General features: G+C 33.1%; 1 protein-coding gene and 1 non-coding gene across 3 annotated transcripts in view; both read left to right on the plus strand.

The window, feature by feature from the left end:
• PMCA (plasma membrane calcium-transporting ATPase 3) overlaps positions 1–25,844 on the plus strand; it is a 1,392,263-nt gene that overhangs the window by 1,245,961 nt on the left and 120,458 nt on the right. Inside the window, exon 25 of one of the 2 annotated variants that reach the window (XM_090412079.1) lies at positions 7,959–8,027. The exons of the other annotated variant lie outside the window; for it this stretch is intronic. Coding sequence (XP_090268205.1) covers positions 7,959–8,027 — 69 coding nt within the window. The remainder of the gene's footprint in view (positions 1–7,958; positions 8,028–25,844) is intronic. 2 annotated transcript variants of the gene reach the window in all.
• On the plus strand, positions 19,007–19,078 carry TRNAW-CCA (transfer RNA tryptophan (anticodon CCA)). The gene has a single exon. It is a non-coding gene; the product is annotated as a tRNA-Trp (tRNA).

Raw genomic sequence — 25,844 nt, forward strand, 5'->3', positions numbered from 1 at the left:
TTCTGATGCAGCATTCATAGGTGACTCTCCTCTCCTTCTTTCCTTATCTACCATGGATTGAAAACTTTCTCCTGTATGATATATGCTACAGAAATTCCTTCTCATACTGACGTGTACATTTGTTATTACCCCCCCCCTTTTGTTTATCAAACTTTAAGCTCAGCCCACATTAATTCAGTCTGTTCACATAATAAACATCCTACATTCCTGATGATGTATTGGTTATGCATTCTAAGTAATTTCAGCCGTTTACTTATCCCAACAGAATCTAGGTTACCATATCTGTGCACAGAAGTCCAGAAATGACTTATATAGAAGATAAACTTCCTTATCCCTATAAGTTATTGTTGTAATGACTTTGGCAATATGGCACATATTTCATTTCCCCTGTCTGTTATCACTCCTATCTGTCTAGATGCATCATCTTCTTATAGCTAATTTCCATCAGTATTGTACTCAGTATTCCAAAATGTATAACCTTGCATTTGGCAGCATTAAAGTGATGCCCATTATCATTTGCTGTTGTGCCAGATTCCTTATATTATCCCTCCCAACTTAGCATCATTAAAAACAATTGATATCTCCTTCTAGACCATCCCTGTTTTCATTAATATCCAAATTTAACAGCAGGGATTCAAGGACAGAACTCTATGCTACCACTGATCATTCTCTATCCTATTCAACTCTTTCTTTCCATTAATTTCTAATACCTGTCTACATCTGCTTGACCATACCCACGTGTATTTTTCATCCTCATCTATTTTAGTTTATATAACAACCTTTTGTGTGATATTCTGTCAAATATCTTTAAAACATCCAATAATGCTACAATATCTTTATTCAACTCATATATCACTTTATCATAAAATGCTTGTAGATTCTATTAAAATAATAGAATTATTGTTAACAGAGTTGTGCTCTTTTCTATGGAGGATCATCTCTCATCAGCCTGTTTGCTGGATACACATCCTAAGTGCATACCCCTCTCCAGTATTTTAATTATCACTCCAGAGATTAGTAGTAGAACCATCTTGTCTTCATTCCAAGATGGAGACTCTGCTCTAAGACTCAAATACAAGGCCAGGCACAATATTAATTCTCTTTCCTCTCTTTCTTGATACTCATGCTGATATTGTATCTACTCCCATTGTTATACTTGCATTAAACTCTTGTAATATCCTCTAGCATCCCTAGCTCATCCACCTCTACTCTTTTATCTAGACCTTTCATGGTATCTGAAACTTTATTATCAGTGAAACCTACATATGGTAAAGTGAGTCTCTGACTCCATGGAGGTGTCGGATGTTAATAATAATAATGCTAATTTTGTTCTTCATTTTTCTACCATCTGTATTCACTAAGGATATTCTTCCTAGAAGAATGACAGTCATGGTAAAGAAGGACTTAGCCTTCCTTACCCTGGCTATCATTCTCCTAGTCTCTGCTTTATATCACTTTAGACCTGCTCATTAAACTGATTCCAATATTTACTGCATAGTAATTTCTTTATATACCTGTTGATTTTACTCATCCATTTAACTCTTAAAATTTATCCTCCTATCTTGTTTCCTTCAGACTTCTTGATTTTCCATGCAGTGCTGTGTTGTTTACCTTGCAGCTTTTCATATCAGTATGGTACTTTATGTTACCTCCTTAGCTTATCATAATTACCTAGCTTGTGGTATTTTTCAACTTTCACATCTCCCCTCCTCCAAGTCAGAATTGCACAATCATTCTCTCCGGTCAGAGGCAAGGTGGCTACCTCATTTATAGACACATCCTCATGTCAGGTCCCTTCCTTGACATGCTGCCTGAGGTACTTATTAGTATCTCTTAATTCCCTCTTGTTCCTCCACTGCTTTTGTATACTTTTTTTTTTCTTTACTGTGGTACCATTGTTGATACAATTCTAGCAGTGAAACTTGAATTGTGATGGACTATCATACTACTTGTTATATTGTCTTGAAAGGTGACATAACAGAATGTGATGGTGGATAAAAAACTGCAATCCTTACGAATTGTGATTGAATCCTTAGTCTTCCCAGCAACCAGTGATGAAATTGTAGTATGATTCATCTTTATTTTAGAGCAAAATATTTTTAAAGAATGCTGCATTTTTAGGCAACTCTAGTTTTTGGGTGTCAGGATTTGAGGCTTTGTATTGTTATTACAAATACTATGTACTTGGATGGATATCATTTACTTGCATTACTCATATTACATTTCTTCCTCTCTCATAGTATTATTCAACATTTTCACACATCCAAGTAATGACTGTGACACGAAACAAAATTTTGAAGTTATATACCTCTTTTAACATTCTTATTTAAATACATGCAATTTGGAAGTATTGGAATACAAAATATAATATGAAAAAACATGTTAAAACCTGAAATAAGATCTAATTTTATAAGGTTTAGCTTTGTATAAATGCTAACTGGACTAAAAAAAATTAAATAAATAAAAACAATTTTATACACAAGACATATATTTAACTTTATAACTGCACACATTTTTGTTTCTAAATTATATATAAGGTATTTTAAAATCTTCACATTGCAATCAATATTATACTTCTTAACAAACAACATTGTAATACCGTGTAAATATTATATATTTACAGACATGTTTCTCTCAGTGTTGCTCTTTCCATCATGATTTTGCATATATGTAGGCAAAAAAAAAGTTCCAGTTTTTGTCTTTTTGTTAAAAAAATCCTTTATTTCTGTATGGTTGGATTGGAGTGATATAATCAGTTACACTTGGCAAGAAATTATATCATTGTTTTTATGTGAAAGTTTGTATGTGAAATATCTTCACAACTAAGATACTGACTTGGTTGGCCAAGTGGTTAACATATCTGCCCCAACCAACACTGCGGGATTGAATTTTATACATAATTCTGGATTATGTATAAAATGAATAAAAATATGTTTGAAAAATTTTACATATAAAAGTAGAAAAAATCCACAGCAATCCCACAATACTAAGGTACTACTATAGGTTTACTTTCATGAGTGGAGGTCATACATACATGTATATATATAAAACAAGTTGAATTTTATGGATACATAGCAATACACACAATAATATCCCTTTTTGCAATCCTTTATCCAAAGTATGCAAAGACCTAGCTTTGTAACTATAGTACATTAGTACCATGGGTTAAGATTTTTTTTGTAATTTATTTTATTTTATATATATGTGTGTGTGCATTTTTTATGGAATCAAGAAAAACTGCTCTAGAGACTAAAATGTAACTTTTTTAAGCCACTTCAGGTCCAGTGAATGGATTGGTGACCTCATACTGGACAATGAAATTCATCTGCCACCTAAGAACATTCACAAACATCCATACCAACAATGGGATTTGAACCAGTAGCCTGTTGGTTAGAGATTAGTATGCTAACTCGGTCAACCAGTTGGGGGGGGGGGGGACCTTTAACATTTGGCCTATCTTCTTCCACTACGTGTTATTCCCGCTTCCTGTGCAGGGTCTACGTGTTACTTAGATGCGACCTTGTTAGTACCACTCCCAACCGACCTGCCGCTGGGAGGATATATTTTTGACTGTAGTAGCGTATGTTCACAGGGCTGGTTTGCCTGATTGTGGGATGAAAAACACCAGATAAACTGGCAGGAAAAAACTCTACTTCCCATACCCAAGACCGGCTAACTTGGCTATGGCTGAGGAAATTCCTCACGTCTTCGCCAGGAATCGAACCTGGGACACTCCTTTCCCAGTCATATGGTTGTGAAGCGCAAAGCCACTAGGCTAACCATGCGGACAACATTTGGCCTATAGACACACTTAAAAATAGTAAAATTACCTGTATTCTGCACATTATCAGTGTCAGTTCATAGAAATACTAAATGCTAAAGACTATGATTATACACAAAACCATATATGCAAATTAACTTTTTTTTTTTATCTGTGTCAGTCAATTAAATGTTCAGAAATTTTACGTGAAAAATAAAATAATACTATCAAAGTCTTCATATATCTGATATAGTTTGTATAAGCAACATCACATTTTAAAACAAACACACACTGCATAATTACTGTACATTTTTCTACAGTTGCAAAAAATTTTTGTTATTGCATGAAAACATCCATGGGATACAGAAACTCATTGTGGGAGACCCACGTTATCCACACAACATCCATCATACCTCTCCTTGATTGACAAAGCATTCACAATAGACTATGGTAACCCATTCCATTCATTCACCACTCTCTAAATGAAAAATCTAGTTCATTCTCAAAAAGAGAGTGCAGAAAATCTTACTTTTTTTTTTTAATAAAATCCCCTACATATTTTCATCAAAAATCACTGGAAAGGAAAGTTATCAAGAAAACATATAATACATAATATTATAAATAATAAAATAACATAAGTGCTGTAGAAATAAATTAGTTTAATAAAAATATTCACTCACCAAATGCACAATTCTTAAAGATAAATATAAGCTTTCATGTTTAAATCAATCTTAAAGGGGAGGGCAGGGTGCATTCCTTCTACAGCAGTTACATTCATATTTAGATCACTTGTTGATAGTGTATGCTTTTTGGCAGTGTGAATAGCATTTCAACTAATATTTGTCATTACGATAAAGAGCCAAGAGGCTATTTTTTCCGACGACATAAATTAAGTTAAGGGGATAATAAATCCCGTGTTATTTTACAGCCATATCCGACTGTAAAATAATACGGGATTTATTATCCCCTTAACTTAATATTTGTCATTTTAAAAAAGAAATTAACTTATTCTGTTTACTCATATTGGTAAATAAATTCAAGAAATAATAGTATTAATACCTTCACTGCTGAGTAACACCTCCCCTAGCAATAGTAGAGACCACACACACACATACACAGTTTTGCTTGAAGAATCCCTAAAAGTTTTGGCAGAATCCTAGGATTCCACTGAACAAATTTAAGTAACACTGCTCTAGCCAGATATGCGGAAATATTTCCTCTGCATCAATCCTATAAAAATATTTATACATACTTGCATTTACTTGTGAACTTTTCCATCTTTTATGACAGTGATCTCTCAATTATTCAAATTGAACTTTTAATTAACTGACCCTTGAATGTGTTAATGTATCAACTAGTTTTTTTTTTTTTTTTTTTTGAAAGTGGGGGGGGGGGAATTGGTGGAGCATGCAACACTTATTAACATGCATATAGATACAGATGTGGTGGTGCATTTAAGTAATTATCTGCAGCACAGTATGCAAATAAGCTTAGTTATTTAATGAAATTTATCATATATATTTTATATACTTGTACATAATAAACTGTGTGCTATATACTTAATTTGTTAATCTTATTCCAAACACTCTAGCACACTATAAAGTAAAATATCAGTAAATAATTTTAATTTTCTTTTCATACTCTTAATTTTCAATATTTTTCATGCTTCCAGAGAAAAAGTACCAGCACTTTTTTTTTTTTTTTTTTTTTTTTTTTTTTTTTTTTTTTTTTTTTTTTTTTTAAATAAAACAAAAGGTGTTGGTGGTAACTAACTTTTGGTGCAGCACCATGCACCTTTACTTTCTGTTATCCAACCACTAAATTGATTTCCCATCCATGAAATTAATTTATGAAAATCAGACAACTTTTACAATTGCATTTAGGATTATATTCATGCAAGTAATTATTTGTCAGAAGTAATAACTTAAAGTTAAAATTTCTAAAGTATTATAGTTACCTGCTAATTTATATTTTAGTATATTTTGTATAATATTACAGTTACTCTTTAGATGCAGCTAAATGTTCAGAATGGAAAAGGAAAAAAAAAAAAATATATATATATATATATATATATATGTATATACATATATACATAATAAATTCTTATTGTGATATTCACTAACTTCAAATAATTGAGGTATAGAAATTTGCTACATACATGCTAAACCAGCAGATGGTTATCATAGCGTAATGCTATTTTCTTTGTTCTTTATATTCTGGAATAATTTGGAATATGAAATAAGCTGCTAATTTTATACATAGACTCCACATTTTGACATTTTGGTTTGTGATTATTAGGCTTGTAAATATAGATATTGCAAGAATAGTTTTTAAAAAAGATGTTGTGATTTCAGTGTTTAATTTTTATTTTTATTGAAATTAACAGTACTCTTTATTTTATCATGATTTTAAACATATCCACACACCCATACACACACAAATAAATATATACATATATATACATACACATAGATAGATATAGATAGGTAGATAAATATAGATATGTTGATGATAGATATTAGCTAGATAATTGAAGTTAGCTTTTATCTTTGAATGGGAGGTTTTTGTTACTGTATTATTTGTATGGAAAGTATATGTTTCCCACATAAAAAAGCAGAATCGGGCTTTCTAGCTCATTCAGAATTGTTGAATTTTTTACATGTATTCATTTTCTGATGGCTTTTGGTATAAAGAAGTCACAGATAGTTTGGTATTTTTTACAAGTTGTCTCCTTATGGGTAGGAACACACTGTGATATATTCCCATTCCTTCTACTGTTCTGAAACTGAGCTTTCTGGACATTCCTTACTATTTGTACATACTTTATGGATGGCCCTCATGTCCAGCAGCTAGTGAGTGTCAGAGGACTTGCCTTCTCAATCTTGTCTTCCTCTGACCTCAGGACACAGTGCCATGATGGATGCACTTGTTGCCCTCAGTTACCCAACACCATATCACTCCTCTTGCTTTGTGCACTGTGACCAGGAATTAGTATTCCACTGATACAAAAGGGAGATATGGGGTGATTAAATGTTGAATGAACACTTGTAATTAAAATTTTTCTAAAATGTTTGCACTGTTATCTAGCCATCTGTAATGGCTGGCATGTACATTGGTAAAACTGTTTTTGTATAAAATTGTTAAAATAATAGCCGACACAATGTATTTATAATTAGAACAACTAGTTCAGTACTTAAGCTGTACACAGATTCACCTCTCATTATATATTATCCTGTTATAATAATCATTATTGAGAACTTTGTAAAACTGACAGTTTGGGATTATGGCCAAAGAAAATAAGAGTTACTCAGGTAATGTATTTATTATTGAAGTTAATGAGTGCCTCCTAAATTGTTGTTTAATGTGGTTCATTTTCATACATGTGATATGTCTTCATCTGTATCCCAGATTTCAATGTTCGGTCTGAATGGAATGTATAAGATACCAATAAATTTTAGTATCAGTGGAATACTAGTTTCACTTGTTGGTTTCATACCATGCATGCCTTCTTTACCCGGTTGGTGAATGTTTTAGCCAATTCATTCTATTTTTCTGCATGTTTACTTGACCCAGTTAGATATCATGTTGTATAGTGTTATCCTTCCATCAGACATACCTTAATTATAGACATTTATATTATTGCTGACTTAGTTATTCTATAGAAAATATATAGAATTGTCATCCTTTTACTCCTGCCCATAGTTACAGATTGTCTGAGCTGCTGTATGCATTATTTAGCTGAAACTGTAGCATTTTTTTATGTATCTCAAATATATATATATATATATATATAAATATATATATATAAATAAAGAGGTGCACCTTTGGAATTGCTGGTTGTCCTCATAAAGCAATACTAAGCATGTTGCTCTGCATGCGATGCATGAATTTAGTGCTTCACTCCTTTTAATTATTTTTATTCCCCCTCCCCCACCTGTGTTGTGGCTGCTGGTTACGTTACACACAACGAACAAAGCTTTCCTTCATCATTAGTTTGACTTCATTCTAGTCTGTATGTCCTTCTGAAAGATTATGTATTGTAAATAGAGAGGAAGTGTAAAAATCTGTTGGTAGTCTGTGTATGTGACCCCTTGTTAGCAGATCCCTGTACTGTATAAAGTATATGATGTAAAGTACCCAAGAAATTAAACAAGAACTTATCAACTTGACTGCTGTCATCTCATCACTATCTCTTAAGGTGATTGGAGGAGAATTGCAGGATCGCTTGATCCCCGTTCCATACAGCAAGGCAGCCACGGATGAAGCTGTAAGCCAATTTTTTTCCCATTTTTTATTATTGATTTCAGATGTTGTTGGGTTAACATGACTTGGGCACTAGAAATTGCATGTAATGAGTTAGGAACTGTCTTTTTTAAATACCAAGAAAATGTTTAAGTTTTTTTTATTTATTTAAAAACATAAGGAATGTTTTTAGATATTTCAAATTATTTATGTACTACATGGGGATTGTTATAAGCTGACTTAAAAAACAAACATGCTTAAAAATGTGATAAAAAATACAACTAAAATGGCTTTTTTATAGTTCATTAAGAATACTTGATCATATTATTATTACAACATTTTTAAATAATGAAATAATAAAATTATATATATATCAATCACCAGTATTACACAAGAGCACTCTTATACAACTGAGCAACAAATATATGTTATGCCCAAATTTGCCTTTCAACTTTAGTCATCATATTAAAATGAATTCTATATTTTTATTTCCTACTAAATAAAATAACTTGTATAATAATGAATGGATGAACATTTTTATATTACTGCATATAGAGCTGAAGTGTATAAGGAAGCATTGAATGAAATGGAAATCAGAACATTTAAAAATAATAATAATAAATAAACACACACACACACACACATACTGTATAATTTTTTTTTTTTATTATTATTATTTCTGAGTCAGTGTTGTGTGTAGAACTCTTTAATTTAAAAATATCAAGTACATGAGGTTACATCTAATCAGACTCTATTTTACTTCCATTCTCTTAATGAATGGCAAAATATTTATACTATGTTTGTTTATTAATTGAAAAACAAATATATATTCAGTGAAACTAGCATATCCAGATTATACAATTTATCATAAAACAGTTAAGTTTTATGATAAATTGAGACACATACTGTTCTGTTAATAGTCTATTCTGTAAGTAACAGTATATTATCTAAATTATAGCACTCATCTTACAAACATTTATGGCAAAAATCATTGAAAATCAGTGTTAAGTTAATAACACTTCACCTAAAGTGTGAATGGATACTTTTCTGTATAATATTAATTTTAAATCTATATAATAATTTTTAGTTTATTTATCTACATATATATATTTTTTTCATTTTAATGTACATAAAAAGTATTTTTGAAGTGAATTGATTTTTGAGTTCTAAAATTTCATTTCTGTCTCTCTTTTTCTCCAAGTAAGCAACACAAATATATTTAGATATATTTTCACAGAAGACTGTAATGTACATGTTAAAAATATATGTGTATGTATGTCATTATATAGTAAAAACCTGCATAAGTTTTTACTATATAATGTAAAAAACTAAGGTAGTTCAATGACCAAACTTGGGGGGGGGGGGGAGTCAGTAGTATACAGAATTTACCCTTTCATGAGAGATAGCTATATTCTATCTAAATTGCAAAAATGGTTCTATTGGACAGCACTATTTTTGCAAATGAGTTATAAACCAAAATATCAAATTTAATAACCATATTGTTGACAATAGCTGTCTTTGTTAAATACCTTGAATACTGCTTTCTGGAAATACAAAGCCATTCAAGACTTTTGGGATAGAAGTCCCTTATGGGTATCTCCTCAAATATACACTGTATAATATTATGCATAATATAATATAGATATATATACTGAAATTTCAAATAATTTATTCTACACAGTGTTGGTATATTATTTTAAGACATTTAATTAAGAGTCAGAATTTAGTGTAGTTTGAGTTGCACATTTGTTTTGATTTCATTAAAATAAAATAAAAAAATATATATGTTAAAGAAGCAATTTTATAAACTTGGTTTTTAATCCTTTTTCCCAAGTAAGCAAACAAGCAGGTAAGTCAAGTTTGCGCCTGAAGTATTTTCAGGTCTGAGTCAACTTGTGGTAAAGGTGGGGTAAGATCTGATCACTTTCCCTTAGTATCTCCCATATGTCCGCAAAGAGATCTCAGGGTCTGACTCCCATCAGTGGGAGCCAGACCCTGAGATGCCAAGGTTGAAGTATACTATACGCTAAAAATGTAGAAAGTTTTTTACCTTGGTAAAAAACTTTCTACATCTTTCTCTCATCCTGAGATTTTTATTTAATAAGGTCAAAGCACCTTGTGGCAACTTGTATAGGTAAAATTTATAAGTTCTGCATTACTTCAACTTTGGCATCTCAGGGTCTGACTCCCACTGACGAGACCTGAATAAAGGTCAAAACCGGTCTGGGTAGTGGCCCTTCCCTTAACATAGCATCATACATGTCTGTAAGGAGATGTGCTTTGCATTATGGGAGATACTAAGGGAAAGGGATCAGAACTTATTCCACCTTTACCACAAGTTGCCTCAGACCTGAAAATACTTCAGGCGCAAACTTGACTTACCTGCTTGTTTCCTTACTTGGGAAAAAAGGATTAAAAACCAAGTTTATAAAATTGCTTGGTATCTTTAACGTATAGTATACCCAAGGTAAAAATACTTTCTACACACACACACACACACACACACACACATATATATATATATATATATATAAAGAATGCTAGCAAAAATTTTAAATGTACTGTTTAAAAAAAAACACTAATGATGCCAGAAAGAAACACTTCAGAAATTAAAATTTTAATGTTTTGTAAAAACAGAATTGAATCTATATTTTCACAACTGAAATTTGATCTCACACTTTTGATTAAACCTGTTTTTACTAAAGTAAGGTACACTTGTTGCAGAAAGGTAGTATCTTAACCAAGATGAGAAAGTAGTAGAAACTTACCATGATAAATGTAGCATAAACAAACAAAAGCTTGTACATGACATACCTTCATAACTATGCCACTCTGAAACAAAGGGCAGTTAACTTCATATTAAGTTGCTCTTGTATCCCATAATGCTTAGTGTGTGCTGTTTTTATAGGTGGAGGATTAAGCAGTGTAGACAGTAGGTTGTGTGGAATGGAGTGTCCTTAGAGATGACATTTGCTAATAATAATGTAGTGTGTATATTGTGGATCCCATCTGCAAAAAAGATGGCAGATGTTTTTCAAGCCACTTCAGGTCTTTAATAAAGAGGATTGTGTATCATACACCAAGTACTGAAAATCATCTGCCACCTAAAGACATTCACAAGCATCTTTATTACAATGTAATACAAACCTACAGCCTCTTTAACTAAAGAGTAGCTATGCTATCCACTGGGCCAGAGAAATCAGCAATTTTTATGAAGCCAACTACTCTTTACAAACACATAATCATGAAGATATTTCTTGTACAGACTTGTTTGTTTATAATGTGGTAAAATATAAATGAAAGCAAGAATATCATTTCTTATCAAGTATGATTGCTTTAATCCTTTTTTTTTCCCCTACTTGTCCAAGTTTCCTGCCAGAATAAAAAGTATCAATATGCAGATATTTGTGTACTTCACTTCTTCTTGTTCTGGCTCACATTTTCAGATTTGTTCCTCTAGATGCTGAAATAAGAGATTTTGGAGCTCTTGAAAGTTGTTTGTATATTGGCTACAATGCTGTTCATCAACTGTATATTGTATTTCTTCTGTTTTTTCTTATTTGATGAGAGAGGATGGTCAGTGTAGTGTATTCCCAACCTTCAAGTTGCATTCATTTACACCTATCTGAATTTGGCTACAATTTTTTCATCTCTACAATAGAAATATGCATCTTGAATAATTAATGCAATGTTTAAGATATAACAGGATTAAAGAGCACAGTATATTAAAAACCTAGTCATATTATTCTTCTTAAACTGTGCACATTCAGAAAATCAAAAATGTAAACATACCGATATGTCGGCATATAAGACTACTCTCAAATACTACAGTAAACCCCTCAAAATCATGGGTCGTCTTATACAGCAAGTATAAAAAGGGAAGCTTAATTTCTTGGATGAACATTTAGGTAGTTGCAATACATCATTATATAAGAAAATAGACAGTGTTTATAAACAAATCAGATTAATTTTTTGTTACATAAATTTATTTAAAATATTACAATAGATGTAAGTCTTAAAAAAACAAATAATAATTATTAACCTCAATTTTCATGTTAATTTTCTTCATCTGTTGAAAATAGTTCTTCAGATTCATTGTTTATATGATCGTCATATGAATCCCAGTTCGAATCCGGTGAATTGATTTCGTTTTCGTCGTCATCAGTGTCCCACAACAGATCATCTTCTGTGCCATCCATAAGATTAGAGATACCACACTTTTTAAATTTTCCATGCTTTGATCACAAAATTGCACAACATATCAAGTGATACAGTGCACATAGATCCACCGTTGGTAAATGATTTTTCACCAGTCAACATCCAATTATTCCACTCTTCTCGCATGTGATCTTTAAATGGTTTGTTCAAGCAGACGTCTAGCGGTAGTAATATAGAAGTTAAACCACCTGGTATTACAGCAATTTTTGTGTTATTATTTTTTTCTAGAAGACTTTTAGTATTCTCAGTTAAATGACTACGAAACATATCCCATACTAATAAACTGTGTTTCTTCATTATACGGGCTGGTCATGTGTTCCACACACATTATTTATCCATAATTTTACACCATTTTCATCCATACATCCTTTTTCATGAAAATGTACAAAAACACCTGAAGGAAATTTTATCTTAGGTTTAGTTTTACGTTTGAAGATTATCATTGGTTTTAACTTGGTTCCAGCCAAACATGACGACACAACCGTAAACCTTGTTTTTTCATGACCTGTACTTCGAACTAGCACACTCTTACTAACTTTAGACTCCACTGTTTTATTGCTTATCATGTCAAAGCTCATAGGAGTTTCGTCCATGTTTCCAATATTTGACAATAGAAATTCTTGTCTCAACTGAATAATAAATTTATGGAAACTGTTAAGTTTGTTTGTCAAGATGTTCATGGTCAAGATCTGCTGATAGTTTTTGAGCAATTTTCGTTTTTTGTCATATTACCAGATTTTGTCTGTTCATAAAATGATTACACCATCCTGAAGTAGCTTGAAATTCTATATTTTCATCTGGATTCAATCTTGACCATTTTAGTGCATATGCTCTAATCATATTTCTTGTAACAAGATAATCATTCTGCCTTTGTTCGAATACCCATTCTGCAACGTGATTTTCCAGTTGCGGCCATCGGGTGATCCCCATTCTCATCGCACATTTTTTTCTTTGGCAATTTTTTTTAAATATCTTCTTTCTTCCCCCATTCTCTTACCACCTTCTCGGTTATGTCAAACTTTCTTGTGGCAGCACAGTTATTAGTTTGCTTTGCCATTTCAATTACCCTTATTTTAAATAGAGCTTCATACTTTCTTCATTTTGTTGCTGGTTCCATGATTTTAAATTATAACAATTTTAATAATCCTAAAATTTAAAAAAAATGCAAAATTAATAATTAATTAAAATTGGGGCTAATCTCTTTTAATTAGGATAATTCGCATAAATACTAAATCTATAATAATCCTAAAATTTAAAAAAAATGCAAAATTAATAATTAAAATTGGGGCTAATCTCTTTTAATTAGGGTAATTCGCATAAATAATAAATACTACGCAAAAAAATAACGGATATGCATAGATATAAAAATAACGGATATAACAACAATACCTAACATTGTATTAATACAAGAAAGAAGAAGTTGGGGGTTGTCTTATACAACCGACATAAGCTTAAAACCTAAAAATAGCCTAAAATTTAGGCCTCGTCTTATACTGCAGTCATCCTATGCGGCAACATATATGGTAATTGATTTTATATATAAAATTTCATCACATCTAGTTGCTAGCATGGTCAACCACATTTCCAGTCATAAGTGGTAATCGACTGGATACCAGTTTTAAGTTGAGAGAATGGAGTGTACATTGACAGACTGTATTGACAATATAGTGATATTAAGAGATCTTACTATACAACATAGTAACATTTATCATGTTTATTATCATGGGGGGGGGGGTGAAAAAACGCAGCAGATTGCTTAGTTTTAAAGAAGCTGAATACTGAAGCCCAACATGATTAGTGAAAGATTAGTATGAAGGATATATTCATTTCTCACATAAATTATGAAATGTAAAAATTTCAATGGATTTTGGTACATATAGTAATAGGACGAAAGGAAATAGAAAAAGAGAATACTAAATCATTATAAAGCATAATTTTTCTATTTAAAAATAAAAACAAAACACATTTTAATGTGGAAAGTGGATCTTTTAATGTTGATTTCATATTACAACTTTAAGCCAATAACCATCAGTTAAATTTTCTCAATGTAAGAAATTTTTTAAATATAGTGGAGTGCAGAAACTATTATACATACAAAAATAATTGCTGCTGGTAATATTTGGAAGCTGTATGATGCATTTATTTAATCAGATTTTGAATGTTTTAAATTATTTTTAAGGTGTTGCATTTTCAGCATTTTCTTCTGTATGTACTGAAGAACAAGGTGCATGGATTCATGAATGGATGTCTTAGTCATTGTTGATTAGATGACAAAGAATTATATCCATCTTTTGATTACTTGCCAGATGATGTGACATACACTATTATGTTATATAATACTAGAGGGGCTCCCCCCCCCTCTGGTAGGTCAGTTCTCCTTGAATTCTGATGACTCGAAAGCCCCCCCCCGAGCCTATGCCGCCCAACACCCCGAGTTCCGGACTGGTAGGCCGGTTCTCCTTGAATTCCGATGACTCAAATTTTGAAGATTCGACACTCAGGGTAGCCCCTGAGTTTCAAAATGTTTCAAATAACTTGACATAAAATATTACAAAAAAAGCTCATCATTTTATATTATAGAGTAGATATTATAACATAACATATTATAATATATTATATTATATTATATATATAATATATCTACTCTATATATATCTATAAAAAAAGATAAGCCAAAATTTAAAACGTTTTTATGTCACGTTTTTTTGTCTTACCGGCCCGTAACTCGTGGGGTTTGCCAGGGGGCGGAGTCCCCTACTATATATATATATAAATATAAATAAGTGGCATCACGTTCCCATTTAGGTTGGACGTACTGTTGTGTGACTTATGCAACCCATGCTACAAAATTCATGTCAATTTAACCATATGATTACATTTTTTTTTATGTATAAAAATTTTAAGAGTGCATAGCTCAAGCGCTCATCTTAATGGGCCCAAAGCAACCAATTATAGGATAACTTTGAATACTTTAATTTATCAATAATATAATTTTAAATATGAAAGCATAAAGATCAAATGAACAATAGCTATGCTTCAGACACTCTGTTTATGTGAGAAGTATAAAGGGTTTTAGATTATCATTGACAAATACTAGAGTGAGACACGGATAATTTGAATTTTGATATGATTTTTAAATACGTCCATATAATGCGCACAGAAATTGGAAAAAGTAATCACTTGGGAAATTATTATTTTTCCAGATTGAACCAAAGAAAGGCTGAAATAATTCATTTTATTTATTTATACACAAGTTCCAACCTCCTTCAACTATAATATATAATCCGCGAAAGCTCTGGCAAAAAACATCAGTAGACCATCAGTACTGTTTCCCATTGTAAATATGGGCAAAAAAGTTATAAATTATTTATAGAAAATTACTTGTTTATATCGATGTCCTGAACATGCCATTTCACATTTCATGCACGCAAAACAGATTTAAATCAGAAAACAAAAACAGCCATTCATGACAAATGACAATCTTCATTTGTTTTGGCAATAACCAATCACAGCCATTGATTTTTGGGTGTTATTGTCTCAGTGCATACCCTGCTTCGCCTTCTGGGTGGTTTAAAACTACTGAAACACTAAAAATTTGACCCACTATGCTAGCAGACACCTTTCCAAAGGCTGAAAGGTGTCTGTATGTGTGACTGCACACTTGGGGCTATTAATGCAAATGTGATGTAATGTTTATGCATTGAAAAGTGTCCTCTTCATGAAGTATTAGTATATTGTGTTTAATTTGAGGAATCATGCAAAGCCAGGAAACAATTAGGGGAGTGTTTAACAGGAATAAATGCAAAAGTATAATATCAGTGATATTGCTATTTCCGTAGGTGTGTGGTGCACATCTAGCACATCCGGAATATACGCTCCTGATATATATATATATATATATATATATATATATCAGGAGCATATATTTGGAATAAAAAGATTACTTTTTCTTAACTTTTATTAAATAATTATTCTCTTACAGATTTAAATATCATGTTTTTGGTTAAACTAACAGCTCATTTATCACATCCTTTCCTATGATTAAAATTTTGATTATAAACCACTAATTGAAAGCAAATATCTTTCATTATAATGTGTTTATACAATCTTTCAGTATTTATACAATATTAATCCCATGAGGTTTTAAAGAGAATAGCATTCACATTTATTAAATGATTTACATAGTAATTTAAAATAATAAAAAAAAACCTACAACTGGCATAGACCTCAAAAAATGAGGTTTTTGCCAGTTGTAGGTTGTCAGGACTATATTTTCAGTTTCAGATAAATATTTATGAAATCATTGATATAGGACAAATATCTGTAAGTTTAGATCTAGAAAAGGCATGTGGCAAGAGAAAACTTGCTCAAAATGTTCAGGAAAACAATATTAAAATTGCAAAAACACATACAGATTTGTACAAACAATAAGTGAAAATGATTAAACTGAAAGCCTCAAGTCTTATGAGGGGCACCCTTGATGGATGCTGTTGACTAACCTTATCTGTGTTGGGTGGGAGGCTTAAAAATTAGTTTCCCAAATCTTGGGAATTTTAATACAACCATATTTATTAAGCCTAGTATTTATTTTTCCTGGTGTTTATCCATATTTATTAAGATTAGGTTGGTTTTTTAAATAGTCTTTCAAAATTCTATTGTTTGTGGTGAAGCATAGTAGTTTTTCCCATTTGATTCTGTGCAAGGTATCCAAGGCATAGTCAACAAATCCTGTATGACTGACCACATGTATGGTGACATGTATTTTTTATGTTCTTCTTTATATTCTTCTAGATCTGTGAACATCTGCCTAAAAGAACATAAAAAAAAAAAAAAATCTCTTGCCATAAGTATGATCAGGCAGATCTTTCTGACCATGCCTTGGAGACCTTGCACAGAAATCAAATGGAAAAAACTACTGTGCTTCACCACAAAAAACACAAATTTGAAAGACTTTTTTTAGAATCAGCAGTAGAAGTAAAAAAACGACTTAATCTTAATAAATATGATAAATTTAGTTTAATCCTTTATCCAAGTGTGTGCAAGCAAAGTTTGCACCTGAAAGTATCTTCAGGATTGAGATAAAGTGGTACAACACTGGGTAACTCCTTGCAAAGGTGGAGCAAGCTACCAACACTCCTACTCAGTATCTCCCATAATGCAAAACACATCTCCTTGCGGATATGTATAATGTTGTGCATTAAGGGAAGGGCCACTACCCAGACTAGTTTCGACCTTTATTGAGGTCTCTTCAGTGGGAGCCAGGCCCAAGTGGAGATACCAGGCAAAAGCATTAGCAAGGTCATCTCCTCCTATAGGGAGCTGCCAAGCAGTGTGCCACCTTTTTATTAAATTACTCTGGATTTAGAGAAAGATGTTGAAAGTTTATTTTTCACTTGGTCAGACTATAATAAATTTAGTTTAATCCTTTATTCAAGTGTGTGCAAACAAAGTTTGCACCTGAAAGTATCTTCAGGACTGAGGTAAAGTGATACAACACCGGGCAACTCCTTGCAAAGGTGAAGCAAGCTACCAACGTTCCTACTCAGTATCTCTCATAATGCAAAACACATCTCCTTGCGGATATGTATAATGTTATGCATTAATAAATTTAATAAATATGGTTGTAATAAACTTCCCAAGATTTGGGAAACTTTAATTCCTAGATCTCCCACCCAACACAGCATTGGCTAGCCACTAGCACCCATAGAGAGCTTCCCCCTCATAGGACTTTCAGTCTAATCATTCCCACTTATTGTTTGTTCAAATTTGTGTGTGTTTTTGCAATTTTAATATTGTTTCTCTTATGATGTCTTAGTGACCGAGATGAAATATAGGAGTGTTTAAATTCTTTTTTAATCACTATTTTTTTAATTATTTATGTTCTATATTTATTCTGTTAAACCCCATAATGAGTTCAAACCAGCGCATAAGTCTAAATAGTCAATTAGTGAACTGAACAGGATTTCCACTCACCAACAGGCTATCGGTTTGTATCCCACTAGGTAATGGATGTTTAAATAATAGTAGTAGTAGAATTTTTATCACCCAGTTTGAAACCACTACTTTGCTTATTGTAGACCCAAGCATCTTAAAAAAATATAGTGTTTGGAGTCTCTCAGGTGGGATTTCTAGATTATGTTTGCCCACAATTTTATTACGCACAGTACTAAATGTGCTATAGGTTGACAACCTTTCATGGTAGGATTAACATAAAAAAAAAAAAAGAAATGCACACACACACACACACACACACACCTGGTTGTTGATGTTCAATTAACTGTAACTGTAGTGCTCGGAATTTACTAGTTCAAAATCTCGTGAAATAAGTAGACTAGTGATGTCTGTTTATTTTTCTATTTGTGGATTAGAATCATGCATTTCGATTTTAAAACATGAAAATGAATGTTTCTTAACATGTGCAAGAAGAAAAAAGTTATACCACAACACTCTGATAGTCATATATCACTTGCAGAATATTATCTTGTACAAGTTACTGTTCATAACAAAGGACTGAATTTTGTTGTAGCACCCAACAGACAAACTTATTTATCAATAAATAATGAGAAATTAGATCACCTCCAGTAAAGTTCACTAATAAAATTAAGCTAGATAAACAAAGCTAAATCTCCTGATAATAAACTGACCATGGAAGAGGAAGAAGAAGAAGAAGAAGATGATTGCCCTTCAAGAGCCAAAGTCCTACAATTTTAATCCTTAAGGAAGGTAAAACTTAATGCCATAATAATAGAAAAAAAAAAAAAAAAACATATAAGAATAACTGAACATGGGCTGGTGGTGCAATGGTAGCATGTCTGACTCCAGATCAGAAGATTGCGTGTTCGAATCACGTCTATCTCAAGGCAGTGCTTTGTTTTCATGCAAGGCAGGTGACTTGGTTGGTGAGGTATGAACAGCAGTTAGCTAATGAAGCCAAAAATAATCCTAAGGAGTTCTTTCAATATGTAGCCAGCAAAAGAAAGAATGATTATGGAAGGATGACATTGATTGGAGAAAATGGTATAAAGACAGCTGTTGTAGAAGGTGTGCTGGAGATACTTAATGAGCAGTTCATAAAGATCTTTCAATCTTGTGAATGTGACTTCATGGAAAGAGAGAGAGATTGGGAGCAGTTGATGATGGGGAGGAGGGACTGACTGTAAGTAAGCAAGAGGTGTATGGGGAGTTGAGAAAACTAGATGTTAATAAGGCTGTGGGACTTGATAATATATCACCATGTATTCTAAAGGAATGTGCCAGAGAGTTGATGCTGGCCTTGACATATTTTTTTTTAATACGAGTCTTGCACTGGGTCAAGTTCCTAAGGAGGGCAAGATTGTGCCACTTCATAAAGGAGGTGATGGAACTCGAGCATCAAACTATAGGCCTATCTGTGTGTCAGGTGTTGTGGTTAAGTTGTTGGAGAAGCTTGTGAGAACTAGGATCCAGAATCGGGTTGACAACAATGGTATTATCTTTGATGGACAGCATGGATTTGCTAAATGGAGGTCATGTTTTAGTAATCTACTTACTTATTACAATAAGGTGACTGCTTCCTTGGAGAGGGAAGAAGGATACACAGTAATATACTTAGATTTCACAAAGGCTTTTGATAGATTACTGTATGATAAGTTGATAGCCAAACTAGAGCGGATGGGGTTGGATATTAGATTAGTGCATTGGATTGGAGACTGGCTATCCAATAGGTATCAACAAGTTGTGTATGGGGGGAGCGATATCCAGGAAAAGGAAAGTCACTAGTGGTGTCATTCAGGGGTCTGTTTTAGGTCCATTGCTGTTTAACTTGTATATTAATGATATACGTGAAGATTTGGATGGAGATATTCATTTTTTTTTTCAGATGATGCAAAGTTGGGACGAACCATGAAGTGTAGTGAAGATGTTGTGGCCTTACAGGAAGACTTGAATAGATTGAGTGATTGGGCATGGAAATGGGGATGCGAGTTCAATGTTGCAAAATGTAAGGTTTTAAAATTTGGAAAACAAAGATGGGATGCAGAATTTATGCTTGGTGAGGATATATTGTTGGAGGTGAAGGAAATAAGAGATCTGGGGGTGATAGCAGATAAGGATCTGAAATTTAGGGGACCATAGCCAAAATTGTGAAGACAACACATGGGCTTCTGGTAATGATGTGGAGGATACTGACTTGTAGAAGTAGGGAGATTCTTGTTCTGTTGTATAAAGCTTTGATTAGGCCACATATGGACCATTGTGCCCAGATTTGGTCACCTGGTTTTAACAGGATGAACAGATGTTGGAAAGTGTCCAAAGGCAACTGACTAAGGTAGTTTCTAACCTCTGGAATGTCGAGTATGAGGAAAGATTGAGAAAATGCAATTTATAGAGTCTGGTGGACAGTAGAAAGAGGGGGAGATATGAAAGAGGCATACAAGTTAGTAAGGGGTTTGTTATAGGATCAATGCTGGAGAGGTTCTACAGAAAATAGTGTGAGATCAGGGAGGAGAACCAGAGATCATCCCTGGAAACTGTATAAAGAGGGTGTGAGAAGCAGGTTTTTTTCATGTAGAGTTGTGAATGATTGGAATGCCTTGTCAGAGAGTGTGGTGTCTGCAGAGAATTTTAGTGTGTTTAAAGCATGGTATGATGAGCTGTGTATGTATGATAAAAGGACCTCCCAGATGAGTCTTTGACTCCATGGGGTCTTGGGTAATAATAATAACTTATCCTCCTAGCAGACAAATCAACCTCTTAACAAGTTACTTATCATCCTGTCAGTAGAGTGAGATAAAAGGCTGTGATTTATTTAGAAGCAGTAGCTTTCTTTCTTTCTTGATGTAATTCCAAAACTGAAACCACATTACCCTTGTTTCCCTACCATACAAGAACGTCTGAAAATATCTTTAAAAAAATCCTCTGGAGATATTATTATTTTCTATCATGTAGAAAATTCCCTTAATTTCATCCAGAAATATATAAGTATGCCACACTACAAAAATCAGATTCCTTATATTCAACTTGGCAATAACTTCCTTCTTGATGAATGTCCTTACTTAAGAACACCATTTCACTTCTCTAAAACAAATTCATCTCCAAACATTTTTGTCATCTTTGCTCACAAACTGCAAGTAACTTTTACCTAATGAAGAAGAACTTGTCTGTGAGGGTCCCCATTATCAGCTACCTTGCATGCTTTTGTCATGCAAGGTAGATGATAATCATGTACATTATCGGCTACATTATCATGTACATTATCAGCATTATCAGCTTGCATGCTTGAGCAGGCAGCTAACCCCTCTAATCAAAAACTAAAAGTCTTTACCAATACATGGATGACATAAATGTACAATATGGTCATATAACTCATAACTCTTACAGCCTTCATTAGTCACCTTGTACAGCCCACAGCCACATTCACTCCAACCATATTACTCAAGATCAACAATTATCTATAGACCTGTCCTTTATTTTTTTATTTATATCACTCTCACACACAAAGTGTATAGCAAGTAAATGCTATGTGTAAGCCGGAGTCAACTGCAAAATAATCTGTTACCATTATTTTTTTTGAAGATCTGGAGGTTATAGTCTGGGCAATACTTCATGAGAAGGCTGTTCAACAGAACTGAAGTAGGCAGAATGATATTCTGTGAGTAAGCAGTTCAAATATAAAAAGATGTTGGGCAGTTTGCTTGTGTTGTTGCATATTTGGCAGAACTTAGATGTATAATAAATGCTGGTTCTGCTGAACAGTACCCAAATCTGCCACTTTCAGAACAGACACAATGCAAAAAAGATAAGCTTGAAGAGAGTCTGTGAGAGATGCATCAATCAATCAAACTGCCCTTTCCTGCACAGCATCAAGAATTCCCAAAGAGAGAGATCCTAGGTACACCATCCCAAATGTGAGCACAGTACTCCCTGAGATTCATAGAGTAAGTTGCTGGAAAGATGAAAGTAATATCCCAAGAAAAAAAATGGATATCAAGTTTTCTGGAGGCCAATTACACCATAGAAGTGATGTGATCATGCCAGAAAGTGCCAGGAGTATGAATTAGTTCAAGAAGAGAGATCTTGTCTTAACTGTTGAGCATTATCAAGGGCAAGGGTCTGAAGAACTGTGGTCTTCCCTCCAAGTAAAAAAAAACAAAACTATGTCCCAGAAGCACTGAATATAACTAGACTACTGTCACTCCATTGAAGAATAACTTGGAGACCACTGCCCAGAACACCTTTTGCAGATGATACTAAAGCCTGAGTGTCTGAACACTGCCAATTTTGTCATTTGCTATAGATCATGTACATTTAGCTTTTTGCATTGTTCTGGAAGTGGCTGGATTCAGTTTTTATCCAGCTGTGAGCTGAGTTTGCAAAATTTTTGTTACAATTTATTATTAAATATACTGTATATCCCATGAACTCTCAACAAAAACAGATTTCGACTGCTAAAAAAAAACTACTGTAAACTTAAACCTGAGAGCCTGTGTAGCTCAGTAGAAATGGTGTTTGCACTCTACGGTGCTTGACCGCACAAAGAAAAATTTGGGTTTGGTTCAAATCTAGTTGCTGACTAGAGGAACATTTTCTAAGGCTTTTCTCGACCGGTTCCTGAGTTAGTCGATCTGTGGCACGAGCAAGCAGGTTTTTTTCCTCCTGGAAACTCGGGTTTTTTGTCCAATGAACTCAAGAAAATTAGCTGTCGAACCCACACTATTTTCAGACCTTTAAGAATATTGTGTTAAGGTTAGGGACCACGTGATGGCAGTACTTGCTATCCACTTTCTTCACTGCGTATCAATTAATTAGTGATGGTCTTGGGCCAGCTATCTCTGATTTGCTACCAGTAGAGATTGAACTGCCCACTCAGTCTCCTGTAGTTAGATAGGGCTAAAACGGCCTTGCCTACTCCCTATAGGGGAACAAAAAGGCGATAGCTGATTTTTTTCTGAACTTAAACTTTTCCCTGCATTCCCTTTATGACAAAAATTTGAAATGATAAACTGAATTATAAAAAATGATCTCCTGCAGTGAGTTTTGTGACTTTATGGAAACCAGGCAGTAATGCTACTAATCACATCTCTTAGCACCTCCACAATCTATGAGTATATGCTTATGTTAGACAGCATTTAATGCTGCTAATCATTAAAAATAAAAATTAAAAAGCAAATGCAGTGTAATGAAGAAGTATGTCTAAATACAGTATTTTTGTAGCATTTAGTATTTATATATATGTATATATATATATATATTTTTTTAATTAAAATCGCTATTATAAAAAGGCACTGTCTCAGGATTGTTTCTTTTAAGTTGTGCAAAATGCAACTCCTGGTAAAGGTGAACCATGTTAAAAACATTGGTAAAAACTCATAATCAAAGTTTGGAGTGAAACAGCATTAGGAAACAACAATTAAAAGTAGTATTTAATGCTTCCAGTATTCTCATACTTTTTTCCTCTCAGCTGAACCACTTGCCAGACGTCTCTCCATTTGCTCACACTTCATCTTATGTATCACATGCTATCTTCCTCATTACAGCCAACTTTTTATTCTTTACATCCTTTGAACTATTATTCTTTTGATCATAGCTTTTACTCACTCTCTCAATTGTGTTACTTTTGATCTCTCTCTCTCTCGATACTGTCTTCTGATACACTGTCACACACATTTTCATGCATATTCTCTATTCCGTCCACTGCTTCAATCTCTCATCCTGTTACTTGCTTTCATAGAATTTTTGGCACACTCTCCCACCACTGTCACCTTCAAACCAAAGTTCATTCACCTCCAGTAATGCATACGTCTTGCAGACATAGCACTGATCGAAGTTCCTCTGGTTGAATTCATTAAACAATGATGCCTTGAACAGCATTGTTCTGCTTTGGATCGGTGCCATGCTTTGTAACTTACTATTCAAAATGACTTATATTAACTATATTTAAATAAAAATTTTAACTTAAATCTAATTAACACCATGATACAATCTAGTTCTGATACAATTTTTATCTAATAAAACTATTTTTTCTAAACTAAGCAACTTATCTTTCAGAGTTCTCTGAACTCAGGTCTATTACAACACGCCACCTATCAAAATGCTCCAAGAATCCTCAGAATTCAGTTGCATTCCAACAAAAATATGATAGCCCTTTTCCATCCAGCCCAAGTTTTTTCTTATAATAGTCTTTCTAACCTGCATAAGAAATTTAAATCCATCTAACTATTATGACAGTCATATTGAAGAATATCTTGGGTACTCATCCTGAATAGTCATCTGTGATTTAGTCAAACAGCACTTTACACCTAATAGATAGTGCTTTTTAGGACCATTACAAGGACCTGTAGTCAAATTAATCTCTTCAAGTTGTATTGTTTAGCTTCCTTTTCTGTTTTATTTATTTATTTATTATTTTTTTTTTGAACACTAAGTGAAGAGAAACTTTAGGACTTTTATCATCTTGCATTTCAATCAGTAATCAGTACTGATTTGTTTTTAAAAAAAGCAATTATAATATACTTGTCTTTTAAAACTGATAATATTATCATTAATTTTATTATATTGAACTTTATTAATTATTATATCAACCTTAAATTCATTCACAACACAATCCTGCAATGCATTTCAGTCATCCATCACTCCCCCAAGCAAAAAAGATCTACTTCTTATTCACTTGTTCACAAAGCCTTATACAACTTCCAGGGATGGCCTGGCCAAGCAAAAAAGGTCTACTTCTTATTAACTTGTTCACAACAACCTTATAACTTCCAGGGTTGTTCTAGTCCTCTATATAATGCATAATAATCCATTCTTCTTAATTCTTAAAATCCACTCAGCAACTTAAACATTTCTGTCATATCACCTGTTTTCAGCCTATCCATTAATGCCGCAATTGACATTTCCTCAGTCCCTCACCATACTAAACTAATAGAATCTTGATATTGGATTGAGGCTATCATCAAATTGAGCACTCTAAACTTTTGTGTTTGTTTCCAACACATGCTGCCAAAGACAATTATACCTTAGAAATTAAAATTGTTTCAGATATCTTGGGAAGTTATCTTTATGGGATATGTTTCAGATCTCTTGGGAAGTTATCTTTATGGGATATTTCCCATATTGTGAGTTGCTTAAGCATCAAAGCTAGATAACTTGAAGGAGACCTCCAAATAGCATTTTAAGGAATGCAGAAAACCGAATGTTCTTTGATCTAATGTCCCATTCCAACTTCGTCATGGTGCATCCCAGTAACAAGTATCTACTTTGATGTAGTGAACAAAGTAGGATGGAATGGCCATTTTGGATATCACCAGCCAAATTGTATGTTCACTGAAGGAAATGTCAACTACTGGAACAAACTCAACAGCAACAGAATTCAATATAGCATCACCAGCATATGAAGTGTCAATAGAAAGCAAGCAGAGCTTGCAGAAGAATTACAAAAATGCCACATCAAAATAATTGGAGTTACTGAAGCAGAGGAAAAAAAAAAAAAAAACAGGTGAGATTCTTTTTAGCAAATAAAGGTGTCATACTCAGGTAACAATGATCAGGGAAAGGAAGGAGTACTGAAGTGTTCAACACTAAACAAGGATAATATTGAACAGCAGGCAGTATCAAATAGAATGATGTGGATAAACAGTGGAATGGAAAA

This window comes from Typopeltis vanoorti, chromosome 2 (genome assembly GCF_054136105.1).
Source record: "Typopeltis vanoorti isolate ZY-2024b chromosome 2, IOZ_Tvanoo_1.0, whole genome shotgun sequence".
NCBI classification, from domain to species: Eukaryota; Metazoa; Arthropoda; class Arachnida; order Uropygi; family Thelyphonidae; genus Typopeltis; species Typopeltis vanoorti.